The sequence below is a fragment of the Pristiophorus japonicus genome, chromosome 19, assembly GCF_044704955.1.
Source record: "Pristiophorus japonicus isolate sPriJap1 chromosome 19, sPriJap1.hap1, whole genome shotgun sequence".
Classification (NCBI taxonomy): Eukaryota; Metazoa; Chordata; class Chondrichthyes; family Pristiophoridae; genus Pristiophorus; species Pristiophorus japonicus.
The window spans coordinates 41368994-41393509 of NC_091995.1; the positions used below are offsets into that span (position 1 = coordinate 41368994).

Sequence of the window (24516 nt, forward strand, 5' to 3'; positions counted from 1 at the left end):
ACAGCATGGAATACCAGCACTGATCGCTCATATACCGGGTAATGCCATCACTGACCACTCATATATCGGGGAATACCTTCACTGACCGCTCATATACTGGGGACTAACATCACTGACCACTCATATACCATGGAATACCATCACCGACCACTCATATACCGGGCTATACCATCACTGACCGCTCATATACCGGGGAAAACCATCATTGACCGCTCATATACCGGGGAATACCATCAATGACCACTCATATAGCATAGAATACCATCACTGACCACTCATATACTGGGGAATACCATTACTGACGGCTCATATAGCGGGTAATACCGTCACTGACCACTCATATACCATGGAATACCATCACTGACCATTCACATACCGGGGAACAACATCACTGACCGCTCATATACCATGGAATACCTTCACTGACTGCTCATATACCATGGCATACCATCACTGAGTGCTCATATACCATGGAATACAATCACTGACCGCTCATATACCAGGGAATACCATCACTGACCACCAATATACTGGGGAATACCATCCCTGACCATTCATATACCGAGCAATACCAACACTGACAGCTCATATTCCGGGCAATACCATCACTGACCACTCATATACTGGGGGAATACCATCACTGACGACTCATATACCGGGGAATACCATCACTGATCATTCATATACCTAGCAATACCAACACTGACCACTCATATACCATGGAATACCATCACTGACCACTCAAATACCGGGAATACCATCACTGACCGCTCATATACCAGGGAGTACATTCACTGACCGCTCATATACTGGGGAATACCATCACTGACCACTCATATACCATGGAATACCATCACTGACCGCTCATATACTGGGGAATACCATCACTGACCACCCATATACCGGGGAATACCATCCCTTACCACTCATATACCATGGAATACCATCACTGACCGCTCATATACTGGGGAATACCATCACTGACCACTCATAACCATGGAATACCATCACTGACCATGCATATACCGGGGACTACCATCACTGACCACTCATCTACCATGGAATACCATCACTGACCACTCAAATACCAGGAATACCATCACTTACCACTCATATACCGGGGAATACCATCACTGACCAATCATATGCCGAGCAATACTATCACTGACCATTCATATACCATGGAATACCATCACTGACTGCTCATATACCGGGAACTGCCATCACGAACCGCACATATGCCATGGAATACCATCACTGGCCACTCATATTCCGGGGAGTACCATCACTGACCACTCACATACCGGGGAATACCATCACTGACCACTCATATACCATGGAGACCATCACTGACCGTTCATATAGCAGGGAGTACCATCTGACCGCTCATATACCGGGGAATACCAACACTGATCGCTCATATACTGGGGAATACCATCACTGACCACTCATATCCCATGGTATCCCATCACTGACCGCTCGTATACCATGGAATAACATAAGTGACCGCACATAAATTAGCGATAACAATCACTGACCACTCATATACCATGGAATACCATTACTGACCACTCATATACCGGGGAATAGCATTACTGACTGCTCATATACCATGGAATACCGTCACTGACCATTCATATACCATGGAAGGCCATCACTGACCATTCATATACCATGGAAGACCATCACTGACCGCTCATATATCGGGGAATACCATCATTGACCATTCATATACCATGGAATACCATCACTGACCATTCATATACCATGGAAGACCATCACTAACCGCTCATATATCGGGGAATACCATCACTGACCGCTCATATACCATGGAATACCATCACTGACCACTCATATACCAGGAATACCATCACCGACCGCTCATATACCATGGAATACTATCACTGACCACTCATATATTGGGAATTGCCATCACTGACCACTCATATACCGGGTAATACCATACTGACCACTCATATATCGGGGAATACCTTCACTGAGCGCTCATATACTGGGGACTAACATCACTGACCACCCATATACCATGGAATACCATCACTGACCGCTCATACACCATGGAATACCATCACTGACCCCTCATATACCGGGGAATACCATCACTAACCGCTCATATACCGGGGAATACCATCACTGACCACTCATATACCGAGGAATACCATCATTGACCGCTCATATACCATGGAATACCATCACTGACCACTCATATCCCATGGAATACCATCACTGACCGCTCATGTACCATGGAATACCATCACTGACCGCTCATATACCATGGAGTCCATTACTGACCGCTGATATACCATGGAATACCATCACTGACCACTCATATACCAGGGATACCATCACTGACCGCTCATATACCAGAGAATACCATCACTGACCACTCATATACCGGGGAATACCATCACTGACCATTCATATACCATGGAATACCATCACTGACCACTCATATACCGGGGAATACCATCACTTATCACTCATATACCATGGAATACCATCACTGACCACTCATATACCATGGAATACCATCACTGACCGCTGATATACCATGGAATACCATCACTGACCGCTCATATACCATGGAATACCATCACTGACCACTCATATACCATGGAATACCTTCACTGACTGCTCATATACCGGGGAATACGGTCACCGACCGCTCAAATACCATGAAATACCATCACTGACCGCTCGTATACCGGGGAATACCATCACTGACCGCTCGTATACCGTGGAATACCATCACTGACCATTCATATACCGGGGAATACCATCATTGACCGCTCATATACCATGGAATACCATCACTGACCACTTATATCCCATGGAATACCATCACTGACCGCTCATATACCATGGAATACCATCACTGACCGCTCATATACCATGGAGTCCATTACTGACCGCTGATATACCATGGAATACCATCACTGACCACTCATATACCAGGGATACCATCACTGACCGCTCATATACCGGGGAATACCATCACTGACCACTCATTTACCGTGGAATACCATCACTGACCATTCATATACCGGGGAATACCATCACTGACTGCGCATATACCATGGAATACCATCACTGACCGCTCATATACCATGGAATACCATCACTGACCCCTCATATACCGGGGAATAACATCACTAACCGCACATATACCGGGGAATACCATCACTAACCGCTCATATACCGGGGAATACCATCACTGACCACTCATATACCGGGAATACCATCATTGACCGCTCATATCCCATGGAATACCATCACTGACCGCTCATATACCATGGAATACCATCACTGACCGCTCATATCCCATGGAATACCATCACTGACCGCTCATATACCATGGAATACCATCACTGACCGCTCATATACCATGGAGACCATTACTGACCGCTGATATACCATGGAATAACATCACTGACCACTCATATACCAGGGATACCATCACTGACCGCTCATATACCAGAGAATACCATCACTGACCACTCATATACCGGGGAATACCATCTCGGACCTCTCATATACCAGGGAATACCATCACTGACCATTCATATACCGGGGAATACCATCACTGACCGCTCATATACCGGGGAATACCATCACTGACCATTCATATACCATGGAATACCATCACTGACCACTCATATACCGGGGAATACCATCACTTATCACTCATATACCATGGAATACCATCACTGACCACTCATATACCATGGAATACCATCACTGACCGTTGATATACCATGCAATACCATCACTGACCGCTCATATACCATGGAATACCATCACTGACCACTCATATACCACGGAATACCTTCACTGACTGCTCATATACCGGGGAATACGGTCACTGACCGCTCATATACCATGAAATACCATCTCTGACCACTGATATAACATGGAATACCATCACTGACCACTCATATACCGGGGAATACCATCACTGACTGCACATATACCGGGGAATACCATCACTGACCGCTCATATACCGGGGAATACCATCACTGACCGCTCATATACCATGGAATTGCATCAATGACCACTCATATACCGGGGAATACCATTACTGACCACTCATATACCGTGGAATACCATCACTGACCGCTCATATACCATGGAATACCATCACTGACTGCTCATATACCAGAACGAGGCCATTCAGCCCATCATGCCTGTGCCAGATCTTTGAAAGAGCTACCCACTGCCCTGCTTTTTCTCCTTAGCCCAACAAATATTCCCTTTTCAAGTATTTTTCCCATTTCCTTTTGAAAGTTGCTGTTGAATCTGTTTCCATTGCCCTTTCAGACAGTGCGTTCCAGATCATAACGACACGGTACGTTAAAATAAGTTCTCCTTGTCTCCCCTTTGTTTCTTTTGTCACTGATCTTAAATCTGTGTCCTCTGGTTACCGACCCTCCCTGCCAGTGGAAATGGTTTATCTCTAACTACTCTATCAAAATTCCTCATGATTTTGAAACTGAACCCCCGGTTGCATGCAGTTTTTCTGCGTTAGTGTGAGTTTACCAGGGTGAGAGGCCTCATATTGTGCTGGGGCTTGTGCGCAAAGGCCTGTCGGCCCGTGTGCTAAACCACACACTGTGGTGCTTTTTAGCAAGAGATCAGATATCCTGCTCGCACCCTTCTGACATTGTGATGTCAGTTCGAAAAAAGAAAGACTTGCATTTATATAGCGCCTTTCACAACCACCAGACATCACAAAGCACTTTACGGCCAATTAAGTATTTTTGAAGTGTAGTCACTGTTGTAATGTAGGAAACGCGGCAGCCAATTTGCGCTCAGCAAGCTCCCACAAACAGCAACGTGATAATGACCAGATAATCTGTTTTGTGTTCTGTTGATTGAGGGATAAATATTGGCCCCAGGACACCGTGGATAACTCTCCTGTTCTTCTTTGAAATAGTGCCATGGGATCTTTTACGTCCATCTGAGAGAGCGATGGGGCCTCGGTTTAACGTCTTATCTGAAAGATAGCTCCTCCAACAGTACAGCGCTCCCACAGCACTGCACTGGGAGCGTCAGCCTAGATTTATGCGCTCAAGTCTCTGGAGCGGAACTTGAACCCACAAGCTTCTGATGCAGAGGTGAGTGTGCTGTCCACTGAGCCACGGCTGACACTGGAGTCTGGCATACCCTGCTCCCATTGGCCACAATATGACATGTCTTCCGTAGTATGTCTTGTAGTGTCGGCTGAGCTAAGCAGTCTACAGACCGGCAACACGGGACAACAGTGGCCAAAGAGAAAAATGTATTCAAAGAAAAATTCAAGTAAGAGGTTTCTCTTTGGGGGATCTCCACTGCGCGCTGTGTTTAATGAAATCATAAACCTATTTATCAAGCGAGAACAGGATAATTTTACTGCACGTAACTACACAGGAATCCTTCTCCTCTGTTCCCTCTAGCGGGAATATCATTGTTGACAGGACTCACTCATAAAAGATCTGGATGTAAAAGATCCCAGGCCACTTTTTCAAAGAAGAGCTGGGGAATTCTCCCCAGTGTCCTGGGGACCAACATTTATCCCTCAATCAACATCACTAAAAAAGAACATATTATCTGGTCATTATCACATTGCAGTTTGTGGGAGCTTGCTGTGCGCAAATTGGCTGCCGCGTTTCCTACATTACAACAGTGACTGCACTCCAAAAGCACATCATTGGCTGTAAAGTGCTTTGCGGCGTCCTGAGGTCACGGAAGGTGCTATAGAAATGCAAGTCCTTTCTTTTCTTTCATACAATCTTCTTTGAAAGAAAGGATACAGCAGATGTGATTATTACATAGAACGCAGCACAGAAACAGGCCATTGGGCCCCAACAGGTCCGTGCCGGTGTTTATGCTCCACACGAACCTCCTCCCACCCTACTTCATCTCAGCCTATCGGCATTCCCTTCTATTCCTTTCTCCCACCTGTTTATCAAGCCTCCCTTTAAATACATCTATACTATTCGCCTCAACCACTCCCTGTGGTAGCGAGTTCCACATTCTCACCACTCACTGGATAAAGAAATTTCCCCTGAATTCCCTATTGGATCTATTAGTGACTTTCTTTTACTTATGGCCCCTGAGTTCTGGTCTCCCCCACAAGTGGAAATATCTTCTCTACATCTGCCCTATCAAACCCTTTCATAATTTTAAAGCCCTCAATCAGGTCACTCCTCAGTCTTCTCCTTTATAGAGAAATGAGCCCCAGACTGTTCAGTCTTTCCTGATCGATGTAACCTCTCCGTGCTGGTATAACTCTTGTGAATCTTTTTTTCACCTTCTCCAGTGCCTCCATAGCCTTTTTGTAATATGGAGCCCAGAACTGTGCAAACTTACTCCAAGTGTGGTCCGACCAAGGTTTTATACAAAAGACTTGCATTTATATAGCGCCTTTCACAATCACCGGATGTCTCAAAGCGCTTTACAGTACTTTTAGAGTGCAGTCACTGTTGTAATGTAGCCAACAGCAGCCTACTTGCGCACAGCAAGCTCCCACAAACAGCAATGTGATAATGACCAGATAATCTGTTTTTTTGTTTGTTGATTGAGGGATAAATATTGGCCCCAGGACACCGGGGATAACTCCCCTGCTCTTCTTTGAAATAGTGCCATGGGATCGTTTACATCCGCCTGAGAGAGCAGACAGATAAGTTTAACATAACTCCTCTGCTTTTCAATTCTATCTCTCTAGAAATGAGCCTCAGTGCCTTTGTTTGCTTATTTTTATGGCCTTATTAACCTACGTCACTCATTTAAATGATTTGTGTATCTGTATCACTAGAGCCCTCTGCTCCTCTTCCCCATTTAGATTCTTATTTCCCAGGGTCGAAATGGCCTCTTTATTCTTCCAACCAAATCATCGGCACATTACTCATCGCAGGATATATATATATTTGCCTCCCTTCACTAATCCTAGCGTGCAGCTCACGCCAGTGAACAGAGGAAGACTTGGCTCTCATGTCGTCCGACTGCCTCTGCTCACACCCCGTTGTGAAGTGTCAGTGGCCCCTTTAAGGATGCCAACGAGCCTCCTGTCAGTTGGAGCCCGCACAAAGCGTGCACTCTTGCGAAAGTGTCAGCACTCAGAGTGACCCTTCCCTCCCCTTAAGGACAGCGGTTCCTGGGAGTGGGCGGGAGGTCAGTACTACACACCCGCTGTCAGTGACCCGTGTAAAGGACTGCATTGCATCCCCTGCCTACGGGGTCTTTGTGTCGTCTCGCTCCTCCCTCTGTCTCGGTGTCGCAGCGTCAAGGACCATTTCGCAGCCAGGAGGATGGATGGCCGTGAAGGTGACCTGGTCCCACACTTCTGCCAGTGACATGTTTAGTTGATTCCTGCCCCACGCAGTTTTCTTCCTTCTTCTCATCTGCTGAAGACAGCTGATGTACTGGCTGGGGGAATCGTTTCATCGCCTCGGAGTTCCTTCAACACCTTTGTGTGAGGCTGGGGAGTGAGTATTTAACGAAAAACAACTTGTATTTATTCAGCACCTTTCACAACCTCAGGATGCCCCAAAGCGCTTTACAACCAATAAAGTACTTTTGAAGTGCAGTCACCGTTGTAATGTGGGGAAACGTGCAGCCAATATGCGCACAGCAAGCTCCCACGAATAGCACTGTGACAACGCCCCAGATATTCTGTTTAAGTCATGGTGCCTGTGGGATAAATATTGGTCCCGGGACACCGGGCAGAGCTCCTTTGCTCTTCTTCGAAATAGTGCCGTGGGATCTTTCATCCCCACCCGAGAAGGCAGACTCGGTTTATTGTCTCACCCGAAAGACAGCAGCTCCGACAGTGCGGCGCTCCCTCAGTGCTGCACTGAGAGTGCCGGCTCAGATTGTGTGCTCAAGTCTCTGGAGCAAGCTGTTCAACTGTGGTGGGCGCACATCCAACCCCAATTCTTGCCTCGCATGCACTTTCAGCAGCGGCTGCTGGATCGTGATCAGTCGCAGGAAGGCTGATCAATGCCACGTTCCCAACCCCGGCGCGCTGAAGCTAATTACTGTGCTCTTGCTCCTGCCCCAGGTGAGATCATTTAACTGAGTACAGATCAGGGATGTGAATATGGTTTCCATGGCTCAGAGATAGGAGACTTTGTGGGAAGAGATTGGGTGCACTTGCGCCTCTCGTTAGCGCCCCTAGGTGGTGCTAACGGGGCGCAACTGTGTTAAGGACCGGGAGCGGTGCTGTTAACAACTCCCACCATATTGGGCGGGAGTTTAGCGGGGGCGCTACAGTTCTCCTGCGTCCGGAGAGCGTGAGGTCATCGCCGTGCACATGGCCCCGGCCCTAAAATGGACTTTCTTCCTCCGCAGCCGCGCCGGGCGATAACAGCGGCAGCTGCAGGGGGAGGTGTGTCGGGCGGTCGGCCATTACCGGGGCGGAAATTAACGGCGAGGTGTCCGATGGAAATTGAAAAATAAATGACCTTCTTGCTTCTCCTGATGCAGTTTCTTGGCCGGGATCTGGCCGCGATCGCTCAGCCCGGAGCTCTGCTCGAGTGTCGGGCTGATGGCGTGGGTCTGTCGCTCCATGGTGGTCCAGCTAGGTCACTTTTTCATTTGCAGAGTTGGCAACATGGGCCCTTCCCTTTAAGTGAGACAGGGGCCCGCTGACACGGCAGTGCTATACGGCCCAGTGACCACCCCGTTAGAGCCCCAGGAAGGACGTGGAATGCTTGGTTTCGTGCTCCACTTCCTTCCGGGGCCTGTCACCCAAATTTCTGGAGAGGGCCGAGACTTCAGCGCCTGGGGCTAAGTCTCGCGTCTCCCGACTGGTACCGCACCTCAAAGGGGCAACACCGAATTTCTCCCTCTTTACCTCTGAGCCATTGCGACGGCTGTAATAATGGTTTTAATGGAGCCGCCGGTAGGTGAACGCCAGTGGACCACGGCAGCTCAACCTTCAAATCGGCATCATTCCCGCGGAGAGTCGACAGCGCAGAGCAACAGCAGACCGGGAATACAATGCAGAGGAAGTGCAGCTTATGAATACTGGGCCAAAGTAACGGCAAGTTTAATGGCGCTTGCCATTATTAATGTGTAAATCGTCCTGCTACTTGTGGCGAGGAAGAGATCCCGTGTGAATTGTAAATCGCCTCAAATTGCCGGCTGATTTGCACTCTCCACCGTTAGCCTCGTGAAAATGGCAGCTTATTTTCAGTTTCAAGAAGTTGCTGCATTGGCGCATTAATTGCCAATTAAACTCGCCGCAGAAAGTTAGGACTGGTAATTAACAGCGTAAGTACCTTTTTGATGACGAGATTTATGTTCCACAACAATAACTTACATTTATATAATGTCTTTCAACGTAGTAAAACGTCCCAAGGTGCTTCACGGGAATAATTATTAAACAGATTCTGACACTGAGCCACATAAGGAAAAATTAGGACAGGTTGACCAACAGCTTGGACAAAGGGGTAGGTTTTAAGAAGCGTCTTAAAGGAGGAGAGAGAGGCAGAGAGGCTGAGGCTTGGGGAGGGAATTCCAGATTTCAGGGCCTCGACATCTGAAAGCACGGCCTCCAATGGTGGAGCGATTAAAATAGGGGCTGCGCAAGAGGCCAGAATCGGAGCAATCCAAAGATCTCGGGGTGTTGTAGGCCTGAAGAAGATTAGAGACAGGGAGGGGCGAGGCCATGACACAATTTGAAAACAAGGATGAGAATTTTGAAATCCAGGCGTTGCTTAACTGGGAGCCAATATAGGTCAGTGAGCACAGGGGTGACAGGTGAGCTGGACTTGGTGCGAGTTAGGACACAGGCAGCCGAGTTTTGGATCAGCTCTAGTTTACGTAGGGTAGAATGTGTGAGGCCAGCCAGGAGTGTATTAGAATAGTCAAGTCTAGCGATAACAAAGGCATGGATGAGGGCTTCAGCAGTGGATGAGCTGAGGTAGGGGTGGAGTCAGACGATGTTACTGAGGTAGCATTCAAAACTGCACACAAGATTCTAACTACTGCGTGACCAATGATTTGCATAGGTTTAGAACTACCTCTTCACTTTGTAGTCGATACCTCTATTTAAAAAATGCCTTGGATCCAAACTGCTTTTTTGTAACTCAACTTGTTAACCTACTTATGTGTATGTGTCTTCAAGTCCCCGCTTCAGAGACTTAAGCATATAAATCTAGGCTGACACTCCAGGGCAGTGCTGAGGGAGCGCTGCACTGTCGGAGGTGCCGTCTTTCAGATGAGAAGTTAAACCGAGGCCCTGCCTGCCCTCTCAGATGAACGTAAAAGATCCCACAGCCACTATTTCAAAGAAGAGCAATGGAGTTCTCCCCAGTGTCCTGGCCAATATTCATCTCTCAATCAACATCATTAAAACAGATTAACTGGTCATTATCGCATTGCTATGAGCTTGCTGTGCGCAAATTGGCTGCCCCGTTTCCTACATCACAACAATGATTGGAGTACAAAAGTAATTCATTGGCTGTAAAGCACTTGGAGACTATTGTGTTCCTCACACAGAAGAGGCTGCACACAGGGAAGTTAAAGTAACAGTGACCTCAGTCTTTAATAAGACACTCCAGAGTGAGGAACAGTCCTTAGGGGCTGGCTTAGATACAGTGCTCCCAAGGGATGAGCTCCCTGGTGGCAGAACATGGGAGTGCATGCTTTACAGCTACACAAGAGACGTCCGGTGGTCGTGAAAGGCGCTATATAAATGCAAGTCCTTTTTAAAAAAAAAGTACAATTGCAGCCAAAACATCCACTGAGCCCATTTCAAAAGAGTCAGCTGAACATAAATACGCGTCACCCTATTTGTCAGTGCGGGAGCAAGAATCCCTCAGACAGCGAACTGAACACCCCAGAAACTATCAAAACCCAGATCGCAAAAACAAAAATCACGATCGGGGATTTAAAGGTGTGCACCATTAAATCGAAGAACTGGTTATTGTTTTTTTTAAAAAGGCAGGGGATTACATTTAACAAAATACGTTTCCAAGTGGTCAGTAGTGAACATTAACACACACTGTAGTTGTAGCAGTATTAGCAAAGGTTTAACAATCACACCACGCATCACCAGTTCAACTATTTTAGTTGTGCACTTTAAACAAATGCCCTCTCGTCGTCATCAACATAGGCAGCCCCTCGGAATCGAGGAGGACTTGCTTCCACTCCCAAAGTGAGTTCTTTGAAGGCTGAACAGTGCGATATGAGCCAAAGGAGGGCAGTGGAAACGTTATCAGGCCCCTACAAAGGGGAAGTGGGGGGGGCACACTCCATCTTTTTCCAGTGTCCCTTTTTTTGGGGTGGGGGAGAGGAAGGTTTAGGGCACTAAAAACAGAAATTATATAAAAGGGAGTGGGGGGAACTAAAACCGGCAAATTAAACTTAAATGATCAACTCCCACCCCGACTTTTGCGGGGCAGGTGCCGCTTTAAGGTTGTGGCCCAGGCCACGTGACGGAGCGGCCACCCGAGCCGGAAGTGGAAGTGACGCTGTTGGGGAAAAGTAGGGGGGGTGGGGGGAGCGGGAGAGAAAGGGTCTGTTTGTCGTTGTTGTGGCTGCGCCAGAGGAGAGCAGAGGGGGTGGGGGGGAAGGAAATAATAAAGCGAGCGAAGAAAAACAAGAAGGAGGCGGAATAAAACTAAGGTGAGGAAGGGCAAGAGGGAGAGGCGTGGACTAACAGACGGTAAGAGCCGGCGGCGCTGCGTGAGAGAGAGAGAGAGATATATATATAAACGATATATTTGAAAGAACAGCGGGGAGTGCGAGGACGGGAGAAGCCTGGGGCCTAGCAACCTGAGGGCAGGTGAGCAGCTCGAGCTGCCAGCCGGAGCGAGCCTGCCTGCGTGCGTGCGCGTGCGAGATAATGGGATTTTGGGGGGGGGGGGGGGGGAAGAGCGCCGCGTGACCAGGTAACAATGGTGCGTGCGCTCGCTCGCGGCGCCTTGATCGAAGCCATCCCTGTGTAAACATAAGGTGAGGAGAGAAAGCAGAGTGCGCCTGCGCGACTTGACCAGGTAACAATGGAGCGCCCTGCCCGCCCGTATTGTCTCGATTGACGCGCGATCCCTGTGTAAACATAAGGGGGTTGAAGAGTGCGCTTGCGCCGCGTGACCAGGTAACAATGGCGCGCCCGCCCGCGTTGCCTCGATTGACCCGGGATCCCTGTGTAAACATAAGGGGGAGTGAGGAGTGCGCCTGCGCCGCTTGACCAGGTAACAGTGATTGACTGAAGCGACCCGTGTGCACATCAGAAATTATTTTGGCGCTGCCTCCGCAAGGTCCTTGCAAATCCACTGGTAGGATAGACACACCAACGTCAAGTGTTCTTGCTCAGGCCAACATTATCATCACAGGCAGTCCCTCGAAAACATAGAAAATAGGTGCAGGAGCAGGCCATTCGGCCCTTCGAGCCTGCACCACCATTCAATATGATCATGGCTGATCATTCACCTCAGTATCCCTTATCGACTCTAAAAGTGAGTTCTCTGTGACTGAAAAGTCCAATACAGGAATTACAGTCTCTGTCATAGGTGGGACAGACAGTGGTTGAAGGAAAGGGTGGGTGGAGAGTCTGGTTTGTTGCATGCTCCTTCCGCTGCCTGCGCTTGTTTTCTGCATGCTCTCGGCGATGAGACTCGAGGTGCTCAGCGCCCTCCCGGATGCATCCCCAGCATCGAAGCGCTGACCACGCTCGACCAGCTCCGTTGGGTGGGCCGCATCGTCCGCATGCCCGACATGAGACATCCCAAAGCAAGCGCTCTACTCGGAACTCCTAAACGGCAAGTGAGCCCCAGGGGGACAGAGGAAACGTTTCAAGGGCACCCGCAAAGCCTCCTTGATAAAATGCAACATCTCCACTGACACCTGGGAGTCTCTGGCCAAAGACTGCCCTAAGTGGAAGAGCATCCGGGAGGGCGCTGAGCACCTCAAGTCTCGTCGCCGAGAGCATGCAGAAACCAAGCGCAGGCAGCGGAAGGAGCGTACGGCAAACCAGACTCCCCACCCACCCTTTCCTTTAACCACTGTCTGTCCCACCTGTGACCGAGACTGTGATTCCCGTATTGGACTGCACATTCACCTGAGAACTCACTGTTAGAGTGGAAGCAAGTCTTCCTCGATTTCGAGGGACTGCCTATGATGATGACGTCAGAAAGACTCACTTGCATTTATATAGCGCCTTTCACGACCTCGGGACATCCCAGAGTACTTTGCAGCCAAATGAAGCACTTTTTTCGGAAGATGTAGTCTCTGTGACTCAGTGGGCAGCACACTCGCCTCTGATTTAGAAGGTTGTGGGTTCAAGTCCCACTCCAGGGACTTGAGCAAAAAAATCTAGGCTGACACTCCCAGTGCAGTGCTGAAAGAGTGCTGCACTGTCAGATGCCGTTTTTCGGATGAGATGTTAAACCGAGATCCCGTCTGCTCAAGTGGACGTAAAAAATCCCACGGCACTATTTCGAAGATGAGCAGGAGAGTTATCCCTGGTGTCCTGGGGCCAATATTTATCCTCAATTAACATAACAAAAACAGATCATCTGGCCATCATCACATTGCTGTTTGTGGGAGCTTGCTGTGCACAATTACCGTGGTGCTTACATTACAATAGTGACTACACTCGCAAAAGTACTTAATTGGCTGTGAAGCACTTTTTTGAAGTGTATTCTCTGTGTGTCAGCCAGTGGCTCAGTGGGCAGCACTCTTGTCTCTGGAGTCAGAAGGTCGTGGGTTCAAGCCTCACTGCAGAGACTTGAGCACATAAATCTAGGCTGACACTCCAGCTGTTGGTGCCAGCCTGCTGTTTGCAAATTGGCTGACTCGTTTCCTACATTACAAGAAAGAAAAGAAAACTTGCATTTGTATCGCGCCTTTGACGACCACCGGACATCCCAAAGCGCTTTAAACCAGTGAAGTATTTTTGAAGTGTTGTCGCTGTTGTAATGTAAGAAATGCGGCAGCCAATTTGCGCACAGCTAGCCCCCACAAACAGCAATTTAATAATGATCAGATAATCTGTTTTAATTATGTTGATTAAGGGCCCAGGACTGTGGATAATTCCTCTGCTCTTCTTCGAAATAGTGCCATGAGATCTTTTACGTCTACCTGAGAGCAGGCGGGGCGTCGGTTTAATGGAACGGGTAGCAATGGTGCTTGCCCGTAGTGCCTGATTGAAGTGATCCTGTGTAAACATAATGGGGAAGGGGCAGAGTGCGCCTGCACTGTGCCAACAGGTAACAACGGTGCGCACACACCGTGTCTGATTGAAGCAATCCTGTGTAAACGTATCAGGGTGGGGGAGGAAAGAGTGCACCTGTGTCGCTTGAACAGGTAACCATGGTGTGTGCAGTGTCTGATTGAAGCGGGAGCGATCTCGTGTACAGCCAATGAAGTACGTGTTTTGAAATGTAGGAAATGCAGCAGTCTGTTTGCATGCAGCAATAATGACCCAGATAATCTTTTTAGTGATGATTGAGGGATAAATATAAACTCCTCTGCTCTTCAAAATAGTGGTCACAGGATCTTTCACTTTTTTTTGTTAGAACAGGGAATATTAAGGAGTGATCTGATAACTGATTTAAAATTCTGAAGAGGTGCGACAGAGTGTGAAGAAAGAGACTGTTTACAGTGACTGAGGGGGTCTGTAATGAGGGGACATTGATACAACATTAAATGCAATAGATTTAAGAGAGCAGGATAAACTTTTTTTACATAGAGGGTGGTGATTGATTGAAGCAGAGACCGTGTTAACATTTAAAAATGGGTTGGATCGGTGGTTGACGGGGATTAGGACTACTGGAGGATAAACAGCAACTCGGACTGGTTAGAATGAATGGCCTGTTTCCATGTTGTAATTTCTGTGTAACTGGATGAAAACCTTTCCATTTGCTGAAGGAGTGAGGTGTATATCAGTTAACTGTTATTGACCCACCACACCCTGGCAAGAAGTACGTTAATACCCATCATTTATTCTATATGGTGCCAGCACATTCGATAATGATAGGTAAGTGTGTGTCTATCAAAGTGCAGATAATTTTCTGCAATGCAGATGAGTTGAAGGGCATCTATTAATACTTGCCTGGAGTTATGGGAGGAGAGAGGAGGTCTGTGCATCTATTGGACCAGAGTTACTCAACACCCTCAGCGCACAATATAGATGTAAAAATACAGAATATAAACTGGAACAGAAAGCTTGTAAGGGATGTATGTGATGGGGTGGGGGAAGGCTGAAAACAAACTGTGGTTTAAGCAAAAAAAAAATAGGAACTCTGTAATACAACTAGAAATGCAGAAAGAACTGAATAACAAGATCAGATACTGGTAATTGGGATCTAGCAAATGTACAGTGTCACTGGGCTTCATTAGTGTTTTGATATTTGGAAGCTATAATCTTTCAACCTATACTTCAGTTTTGTCTGATGTTTGCTCTCATCACTGACAGACCTGTAATCATCAGTACTTTATGTTGGTGTCGTTCAGCTCAAAATGATCGCTCCTGGTAAATTGCTGGGTGTTTTGCAGTTTGTGTGGTCTTAAGTAGAAGGATTTCATGCACCCAAAATTGTACTTGGGCTGGAATCCTTGTGGAAATGTTTTTTAAAAAAATGCCCGTTTAACTGAAAATGTCTTGCACTTACCATTTTTTTTACTGAAATTTTAGTGGCATCACAATAGTACAATGTATTTAATGCAACTAGAAATGTGGGCGGGAGGACACTGAGGGGTTTACAACCAAGGAGCAGCTAACTTGGGCAAAAAGTAAAACATTCATTAATGTAGACTGTGGTAAAATGGGTTAGACACTGTTCCTTGGATGTGCCTAGCCCCAGTTGATGGGAAGAAAGCTATCTCACCTGGCATTAAGGGCCTTGTGTGAAATAAATTGATTCCAAAGCATGCAGCTGAAAAGTGCCCATAGTTTGGTATTAATTGGCAGTCTTGTTCAGAGAAGCCACAGGGTGACTGTTGTGGGAAATAACACATATTGGGTCTAGTAGCAGGAGTTCAATTTAAAACAAAGGGTTGTGAATCTAGAATACACTGGCCCAGAAGGTCAGAGATGCAAAGTTAACTGAGATATTTCATAAGAATGAAGAGCTGAGGGAGGCCATTTGGCCTCTCGAGCCTGCTCCGCCATTCAATAAGATCATGGCTGATCATCTACCTCAACTCTCTTTTCCTGCACAATCCCCATATCCCTTGATTCCCTTAATAATCAAAAATCTATTGGTCTCTGTCTTGAATATACTCAAAGACTGAGCATCTGCATCCCTCTGGGGTAGAGAATTCCAAAGATTCACCACCCTCTGCATGAAGTGCGGGTGGTGGGTCCGGATTTCGGATGATCTTCCCCCCCCCCCCCCCCCCCCAATGGATCGGTCCAGATTCCGGAATATTCAGAATCGGGATTTCAGGCGCTCAACCTGTACAGGCTATTTCCTAACTTCGCTCCTGCAAGGCCTGACTCTAATTTTTAGACTATTTCCCCTAGTCCAAGACTCCCCAACCAGCGGAAATAGTTTCTGTCTACCCTATTGGTTCTCAATATCTTAAATGTCAATCAAATCATCCCTTAATTTTCTAAATGCCAGTGAATGCAACCTTACAATAGGATATACAGCACAGAAACAGGCCATTTGGCCCAGCCAGTCCATGTCGGTGTTTATGCTCCACTCGAGCCTCCTCCTGTCTTTCCTCATCTAAATCTTATCAGCATAACCCTCTATTCCCTTCTCCCTCATATAGTTGTCTAACCTCCCCTTAAATACATCTATACTATTCAATTCAACCACTCCCTGTGGCAGCGAGTTCCACATTCTCACCACTCTCTGGGTAAAGAAGTTTCTTCTGAATTCCCTATTGGATTTCTTGGTGACTATCTTATTATGATGGCCTCTAGTTATGCTCTTCCCCACAAGTGGAAACATTCTGTATAATTTTAAAAACCTCTATTAGGTCACCCCTCAGTATTTTTTCAAGAGGAAAGAGACCCAGCCTGTTCATCCTTTCCTGATCATGTATACCCTCGCATTTCTGGTATCATCCTTGTAAATCGTTTCCGCACCCTCTCCAGTGCCTCTATATCCTTTTTATAATATGGGGACCAGAACTGTACGCAGTACTCCCAGTGTGGTCTAACCAAGGTTCGATACAGGTTTAGCATAAGTTCCCTACTTTTCAATTCTGACCTCTAGAAATAAACGCTCGTGCTTCGTTTTCTTTATAGCCCCAACTTTGTGATTTGTGTACTTGTACTGCGAGATCCCTTTGTTGCTACAAGCAACAATGAAGAAATGTTTTAAACATGGCATACAAAGAGATCTGATAGGAATAAAAGAGATATCTACAGGGAATACAGAGAGATTGTATAGCAGAGGGGATGTGTACGGGAAGTGTAGAAAGATCTATAGAGTGATCTGATTTGAAGGAATCAGTACAGGGAGTATAGTGAAATCAGATAGAACTGTACAGGAATTACAAAGATGTAATGAAACATGGCTATCTGGTAGAATAGAGAATTTGTAGAGAGGACAAAGAATGGAATTTGATGGAACTTGTGAGCTGTGTGAGTAGCAAAGAGGGAAAGATCTTGTAAGGTATCTTTAAAGAGGACTACAGAAAGAGACTAGTGAGCATCACCTGCCGATTGAGATCAAGCACACACTGTTGGGGCCATGGGGATTTCACATTGTACCAGCCACCGCCTGTATTCGAGCATTATATGTGGCCTTGGCCTGCACAATGTAGAATGATGGCAAGATTACAATCATGCACATTATGGCGCACACATTATGCCTGGTAAATATTTCTGCTTGGCCTAACTATCTTGGAATATGGTTTTCTGGTTTGTGCACAGGGTACACAGGAAGGAAATGATTACCTGGCCTCCTTCACTTCATTATATGTTTGTTTGCCATATATACACTGAAAGCTCAGCTATTTCACATTGCAGGTTCCTAGAACTTTTAGCTCATTCATTTCAGAAAGGTTAACTCCTCTTTCTATGGGATATCTTTAAGGTGACGGCTTCGCTCTTTTTAATCTTGAGGCATACCATACTTGTTACCTGTTGCTATTGCAGCAGGATTCTTCTCACTGTATTGGCTGAGCAGTGTATGCTGCTGGACAATGTAGACCACAACTTCCATTGCAATCACTGACTGGTGGCTTTCTTTATACCAAATCTTTTCTATGCTATCTTAATGGCTCTCCTGGTTTTGGAATCAGCACTTCCTTCCGATAGAGTTGGCGAGCCCCAGTTATTGTGTAACCCACTGAACCTGATATTTTCAGCTGTCGGCACTTCATTTGCATGCACACCTGTAGAGTGGTCAGTAAATGTGCAATAGCCACCATCACTACTGTTCCTCTGGTCTCCACGACTGTTTCATTGGCTGCAGCCACTATTACCATGAATAGTAGGGCTATTAAGACCTAACTAGATACCGAACATCCCCTGCACTGATATTCCCCGCCTTGACCTGCACAAGGAGTTAAATTAAGATCCTGTGGAGAACTCCCGGACTGCATTGGCACTTGCTAATTATTTGCCTATTGGTGACATCAGCAGCATCACTACCAGGAGGAGGGCAGGAGTTCATGCTGAATAGAATAGAAGGTCTATATGGGAGGGGAAGAGATGAGCATAAAGTCATCTGACCGAATAGGGGAAGTATAGAAAAAAGATCTTGCAGGCTATGTGTGCGAAAAACGCAGAGATGTGAGGTAATCTGAAGAGTATAGGAGATGGAATAGAGGATCTGTATGAGGAGTACAGAGATGGACTTCTGGTAGAATAGGGGAACTGCTTGTAAGATTAAATTAATAAAATCTGATGTTCCTGTTGGAGTATTGTCATTGAGGAATTCGAACATTAGACTACAAATTAGCTTATGTGCCCAGAATTATCTTTCCGCATGGCTGTATATTAATGTGATGCAATTGGTCAGGGTTGAATAATGTGGATGGCGGTGGTGTATTGACATGTTTGAGTTTTTAAATTACATATTTTAAGAGGGCTCCTGACATCGATATATCGCGCAGAATTTTCTGAATCCACCAGCTGCCCATTGCCATTAATGGTTGGAAAGTCGCGGACCATATACTCACGATTTTCCAATAAGCCAACTGCTGCATCTGGGACCTTGGAGAATTCAACCCATTTTTTTTCCCCACTGTCTAGTGGTGTCTCCTCTTTTGGTGCTGCTAACCTATGCTGATTTATGGTTAGAAACATAGAAAATAGGTGCAGGAGTAGGCCATTCGGCCCTTCGAGCCCGCACCGCCATTCAACAAGATCATGGCTGATCATCCACTCAGTACTCCTTGCCTGCCTTCTTTCCATACCACTTGATCCCCTTAGCCGTAAGGGCCATATCTAACTCCCTCTTGAACACATCCAACAAACTGGCATCAACAACTCTCTGCGGCAGGGAATTCCACAGGTTAACAACTCGCTGAGTGAAGAAGTTTCTCCTCATCTCAGTCCTTAATGGCCTACCCCTTATCCTAAAACTATGTCCCCTGGTTCTGGACTTCCCCAACATCAGGAACATTCTTCCTGCATTTAACCTGTCCAGTCCTGTCAGAATCTTATACGTTTCTATGAGATCCCCTCTCATCCTTCTAAACTTCAGTGAATAAAGGCCCAGTTGATCCAGTCTCTCCTCATATGACAGTCCAGCCATCCCTGGAATCAGTCTGGTGAACCTTCGCTGCACTCCCTCAATATCAAGAACGTCCTTCCTCAGATTAGGAGACCAAAACTAACACAATATTCCAGGTGAGGCCTCACTAAGGCCCTGTACAACTGCAGTAAGACCTTCCTGCTCCTGTATTCAAATCCCCTAGCTATGAAGGCCAACTTTCATTTGCCGCCTTCACCACCTGCTGTACCTGCATGCCCACTTTCAGTGACTGATGAACCATGACCCCCAGGTCTCGTTGCACCTCCCCTGTTCTTAATCTGCCGCCATTCAGATAATATTCAGCCTTCGTGTTTTTGCCACCAAAGTGGATAACCTCACATTTATCCACATACTACATCTGCCATGTATTTGCCCACTTGCCGAACCTGTCCAATTCATCCTGCACCCTCTTAGTGTCCTCCTCACAGCTCAAACTGCCACCCAGCTTAGTGTCATCTGCAAACTTGGAGATATTACACTCAATTTCATCATCTAATATACATCATTAATATATATTGTAAAGAGCTGGGGTCCCAGCACTGAGCCCTGCGGCACTCCACTAGTCACTGCCTGCCATTCTGAAAAGGACCCGTTTATCCCGACTTTCTGCTTCCTATCTGCCAACCAGTTCTCTATCCATGTCAGTACATTACCCCCAATACCATGTGCTTTGATTTTGCACACCAATCTCTTGTGCGGGACCTTGTCAAAAGCCTTTTGAAAGTCCAAATACACCACATCCACTGATTCTTCCTTGTCCACTCTACTAGTTACAGCCTCAAAAAATTCCAGAAGATTTGTCGAGCATGATTTCCCTTTCATAAATCCATGCTGACTTGAACCAATCCTGTCACTGCTTTCCAAATGCGCTGTTCTTTTATCCTTAATGATTGATTCCAACATTTTCCCCACCACCGATGTCAGGCTAACCGGTCTATAATTACCCGTTTTTTCTCTCCTTTTTTAAGAATTGGTGCTACATTAGCAACCCTCCAGTCCATTGGAACTGATTCAGAGTGCTGGAAAATTATCACCAATGCATCCACTATTTCGAGGACCACTTCCTTTAGTACTCTGGGATGTAGACTATCAGGCCCTGGGGATTTATCAGCCTTCAATCCCGTCAATTTTCCGAACACAATTTCCCGCCTAATAAGGATATCCTTCAGTTTCTCTTTCTCACTAGACCTTCGGTCCCCTAGTACTTCCGGAAGGTTATTTGTGTCTTCCTTTGTGAAGACAGAACCAAAGTACTTGTTCAATTGGTCTGCCATTTCTTTGTTCCCTATTATAAATTCACCCGAATCAGACTGCAAGGGACATATGTTTGTCTTCACTAATCTTTTTCTCTTCACATATCTATAGAAGCTTTTGCAATCAGTTTTTATGTTCCCTGCAAGCTTCCTCTCGTACTCTATTTTCCCCCTCTTAATTAAACCCTTTGTCCTCTTCTGAATTCTAAATTTCTCCCAGTCCTCCGGTTTGCTGCTTTTTGTGGCTAATTTGTATGCCTCTTCCTTGGATTTAACACTATCCTTAATTTCCCTTGTTAGCCACGGTTGAGCCACTTCTCCTGATGCTGGACTTCATCCTATACCTCGCTGAATTGGCCATTCTTCTTCAGTGAGGCTAAGATAAGGGTGTCACTCAGACAAATGGTTGAGGGGGGGGCGGGGAGGTGGTGGGGGTGGTGAAGGAGACAAATGCGCGGATTCTAACCCTGTCTTCAGCTATGCTCACTGGATGCCGAGCAGGATTAATTTTACCTCTCCATATAGTGAGGGGCACTGAAGATAACAGTAACACTTCTACAGCTGTTCTTGGTTAAGAATACCCAGCCTTGCACAGAGTGGATGGGGGTGGGAGAGAACGTGGAATCTTCCACGTATCTGTGGCTTATTTTCCCAATTGGGCATGTGCCAATTGGGCTCGCGGGAGAGTTTGAGTTTTGTTTTCACTTGATTGCTTTTGTTTGAAGTTTCACATCTATTTAATCTTCTCAGAGATGTTTGCCTGTGGCTGTTCACCTGTCAGAGTTGGGGAGTGTTTGTTTATTGCAGACGGTGCAGTTAGTTTTGGGGAAGGATAGAGGACCAGCTCACTGAGCGCCCATATACTTCTGTGTTTTATCTATATTTTGTAATTGATCTCTTTTTAAATCTTTTTGATTAATGCTATCTTTTTGTTTTTTGACTTTTTTTTTCCTCCCAGCTCAGAACGGCGTGCAGAAGCCATTCATTTAAAATAAAACAAACAAACCCACAATAACACTATGGCAGCACCAGTGAATACTCAGAACCCCAGTAAAACCTGGGAGCTCAGCCTCTATGAACTGCACCGGACCCCACAGGTGAGTAAAACCGGTCAGCTCAGCCTCTACGAACTGCACAGGACCCCGCAGGTACGTGTGGAGCAGAGGGAATATCCCTTTGTGAATATCTTGCATGTCTGCATGAGAAATATTCAAATTAATTTTTTTTTAAACACTTTACAATGTTTGAGTTGCTGTAAAATCCGCATTTTTAAATTGCACATGTTTGCTTTTTTTTAAAAATAAAAAAAAATCAGTTTTAAGTTGAATGCACTGTATATGACACTTGGCAATTGATTTTTTTTCGCCATTAAAGATGCTAGGTATTTTTGTCACAACAGTAAGCTTCCAACATGGGCTGACCTGCTATACAGTGCTCCCCCACATCAGTACTTCTTAAAATTAAGTACTGTAGTTGTGTTTCCTTTTCCATTTTATAACTTTTCTTGTTCCCATTGTTCCTTCTATCCTGATCTCCAACACACCTTTCCTTGATTGAGAAAGAGAGTTCAGTGCAGTGCTGGTCCCCTTGGTGCCATTCTACCCAGCTGGGATGATTTGGTGAAAGTCTTCGCACCTGACTCGCCCTCTTGATCATGTCCCTTCCCCACTTGCCTCTCCCACCTGGTCCAAATGATCCAGTTGTGGTAGTGCAGTGTATGGCTGAGCCTGCATCCTGCCATTCCCTGAGAGGCAATGCACAGCTAGGGGTTGTTCTTCTGTGTTTTTTGGAGATGGAATCTTGCTGGTTTTCTGTCTCAAATAAAAAAAAAACAGAAAATGCTGGAAATACTCAGGTGGTCAGTCAGCATCTGTAAAGAGAAAAAAAAAACAGACTATATGTTTCGGGCTAGTCTGATCAGCCCTTAATCTGAGCAAAAGTACCCAACTGAGATATCATGACGTGTTTTTTCTCTTTGCAGAGGTTGACTGGGTTGTTGTGTGTTTCCAGCATTTGCAATTTTTCCCTTTTTTGTTTATTTTCTTGACTTGGACTATTTTATTATTTTGAGAACAAGATACAAGGTTGTATGATTGTTGTAACCTCTGTGGAAACCAATTAATAAGCAGCAGGTTGTAATTTGGGAAATTAAAACAGTGCACTGTTATTGGCAGGATTACATTAAATTTGTGTTCGTGCAGTTGAGGATTCTGCATCTGCAATTAATTTGAACGCTGCAAAAAAAATTAACATCTGATCAGTCTTGCTATCTCCATGTGGGGGATGGGGGGGGTGCGTGGAGGGGGGGATTACATTGAGGTAGAGGCTGCCAGACCTTTGGTAATGGAGACTACTTCCTGTAGAATTGTATAGCACAGAAGGAGGCCATTCGGCCCACCGAACCTGTGTCAACTCTTTGAAAGAGCTGTCCAATTAGTGCCACTCTCACTCTACATTTTTCCTTTTCATGTATGTATCCAATTCCCTATTGAAAGTTACTATTGAATCTGCTTTCACCACCCTTTCAGGCAGTGCATTCCTGATCATAACTCGCAGCATAAAAAAATTCTCCTCATCTCATCTCTCCTGGTTCATGTGCCAATTATCTTGTATGTCCTCTGGATACCAATTCTCCTGCCAGTGTTCTCCTTATTTACTCTATCAAAACCCTCCATAATTTTGAGCGCCTCTCTCAAATCTCCTCTTAATCTTCTCTGCTGTAAAGAGAACAGACCCAGCTTCTCTAGTCTCTCCACATAACTGAAGTTCTTCATCCCTGGTACCAATCCAGTAAATCTCTGCTCCCCCTCTCGGGCCTTAACATCCTTCCTAAAGTGGGGTACCCAGAATTGGCCACAATACCCCAGTTGAGGCCTAACCAGTGATTTTATAAAAGTTTAGCATAACTTTCTTGCTTTTGTACTCTACTCTACGAGCGACTGTTTTTTTTGGGTGAGCTGTGCAACTGAAAGCTTCACCCTAAGAACTTTTATTCATCGCCATGAAGGCCAGCTGATCCGCACTGTATAGTCTCCCTTTGTTAACCTTGTTTGTGTTCCATGACCCTTAAAATTTAGAGCAGATCAAATTCCTGGCCAAAAATGATCTGTAACATTTAAATTGTTAGTTGTTGAAACAAAATGTGCGCGCTCGAGAAAAGGAGCTACCAATTATTTTACAGATAAGGCTGGTGTGAAGTCCATTCCGAAGTGTTAATGGTCCTTTCTTTTCAGGCAGCTGTGGGGAGGTACCAGGGAAAGTGAGGGGGTTGCAGAGTTGGTTTTGATCTGTAAGCACATTAGAGGACATATACTGTGAGCTTGTTTGTGGGAGATCCCCTTTGGCAGCAATTTGTTTTTGTTGCTTATCCTGGCTAGTCACCTGAGCATAGGGCACAAGGCCACCTGAGACAATGTCGTGGCTGAGAGAGTAATCCGTATTGTAGGGGAGGGTTTCAATTAATATGGCACGAGGGAGAGGAAAAACAAGACTGGGAAGCAAAGAGCAAAGATAAACTGGAAAAGGGTGTAGGATAGATGTGGAAAAACAGGAAAGGACTAAAGAACCCACAGAAAGAAAAAGGATTGTAACGAGT

At 45.9% G+C, this 24516-nt stretch overlaps 1 protein-coding gene across 4 annotated transcripts in view; it reads left to right on the plus strand.

Annotated features, from left to right (window-relative positions):
* The first annotated feature begins 11514 nt into the window (after positions 1–11514).
* Positions 11515–24516, plus strand: part of LOC139229838 (E3 ubiquitin-protein ligase RING2-A-like) — a 32438-nt gene continuing 19436 nt past the window's right edge. For 2 of the 4 annotated variants that reach the window (XM_070861440.1, XM_070861443.1), the window contains exons 1-2: positions 11516–11629; positions 21880–22069. In XM_070861440.1, coding sequence (XP_070717541.1) covers positions 21941–22069 — 129 coding nt within the window. In that variant the 5' untranslated portion in view covers positions 11516–11629; positions 21880–21940. Of the gene's footprint in view, positions 11630–21879; positions 22070–24516 lie in introns of all 4 variants that reach the window. The other 2 variants (XM_070861442.1, XM_070861441.1) reach the window with 2 other exon arrangements.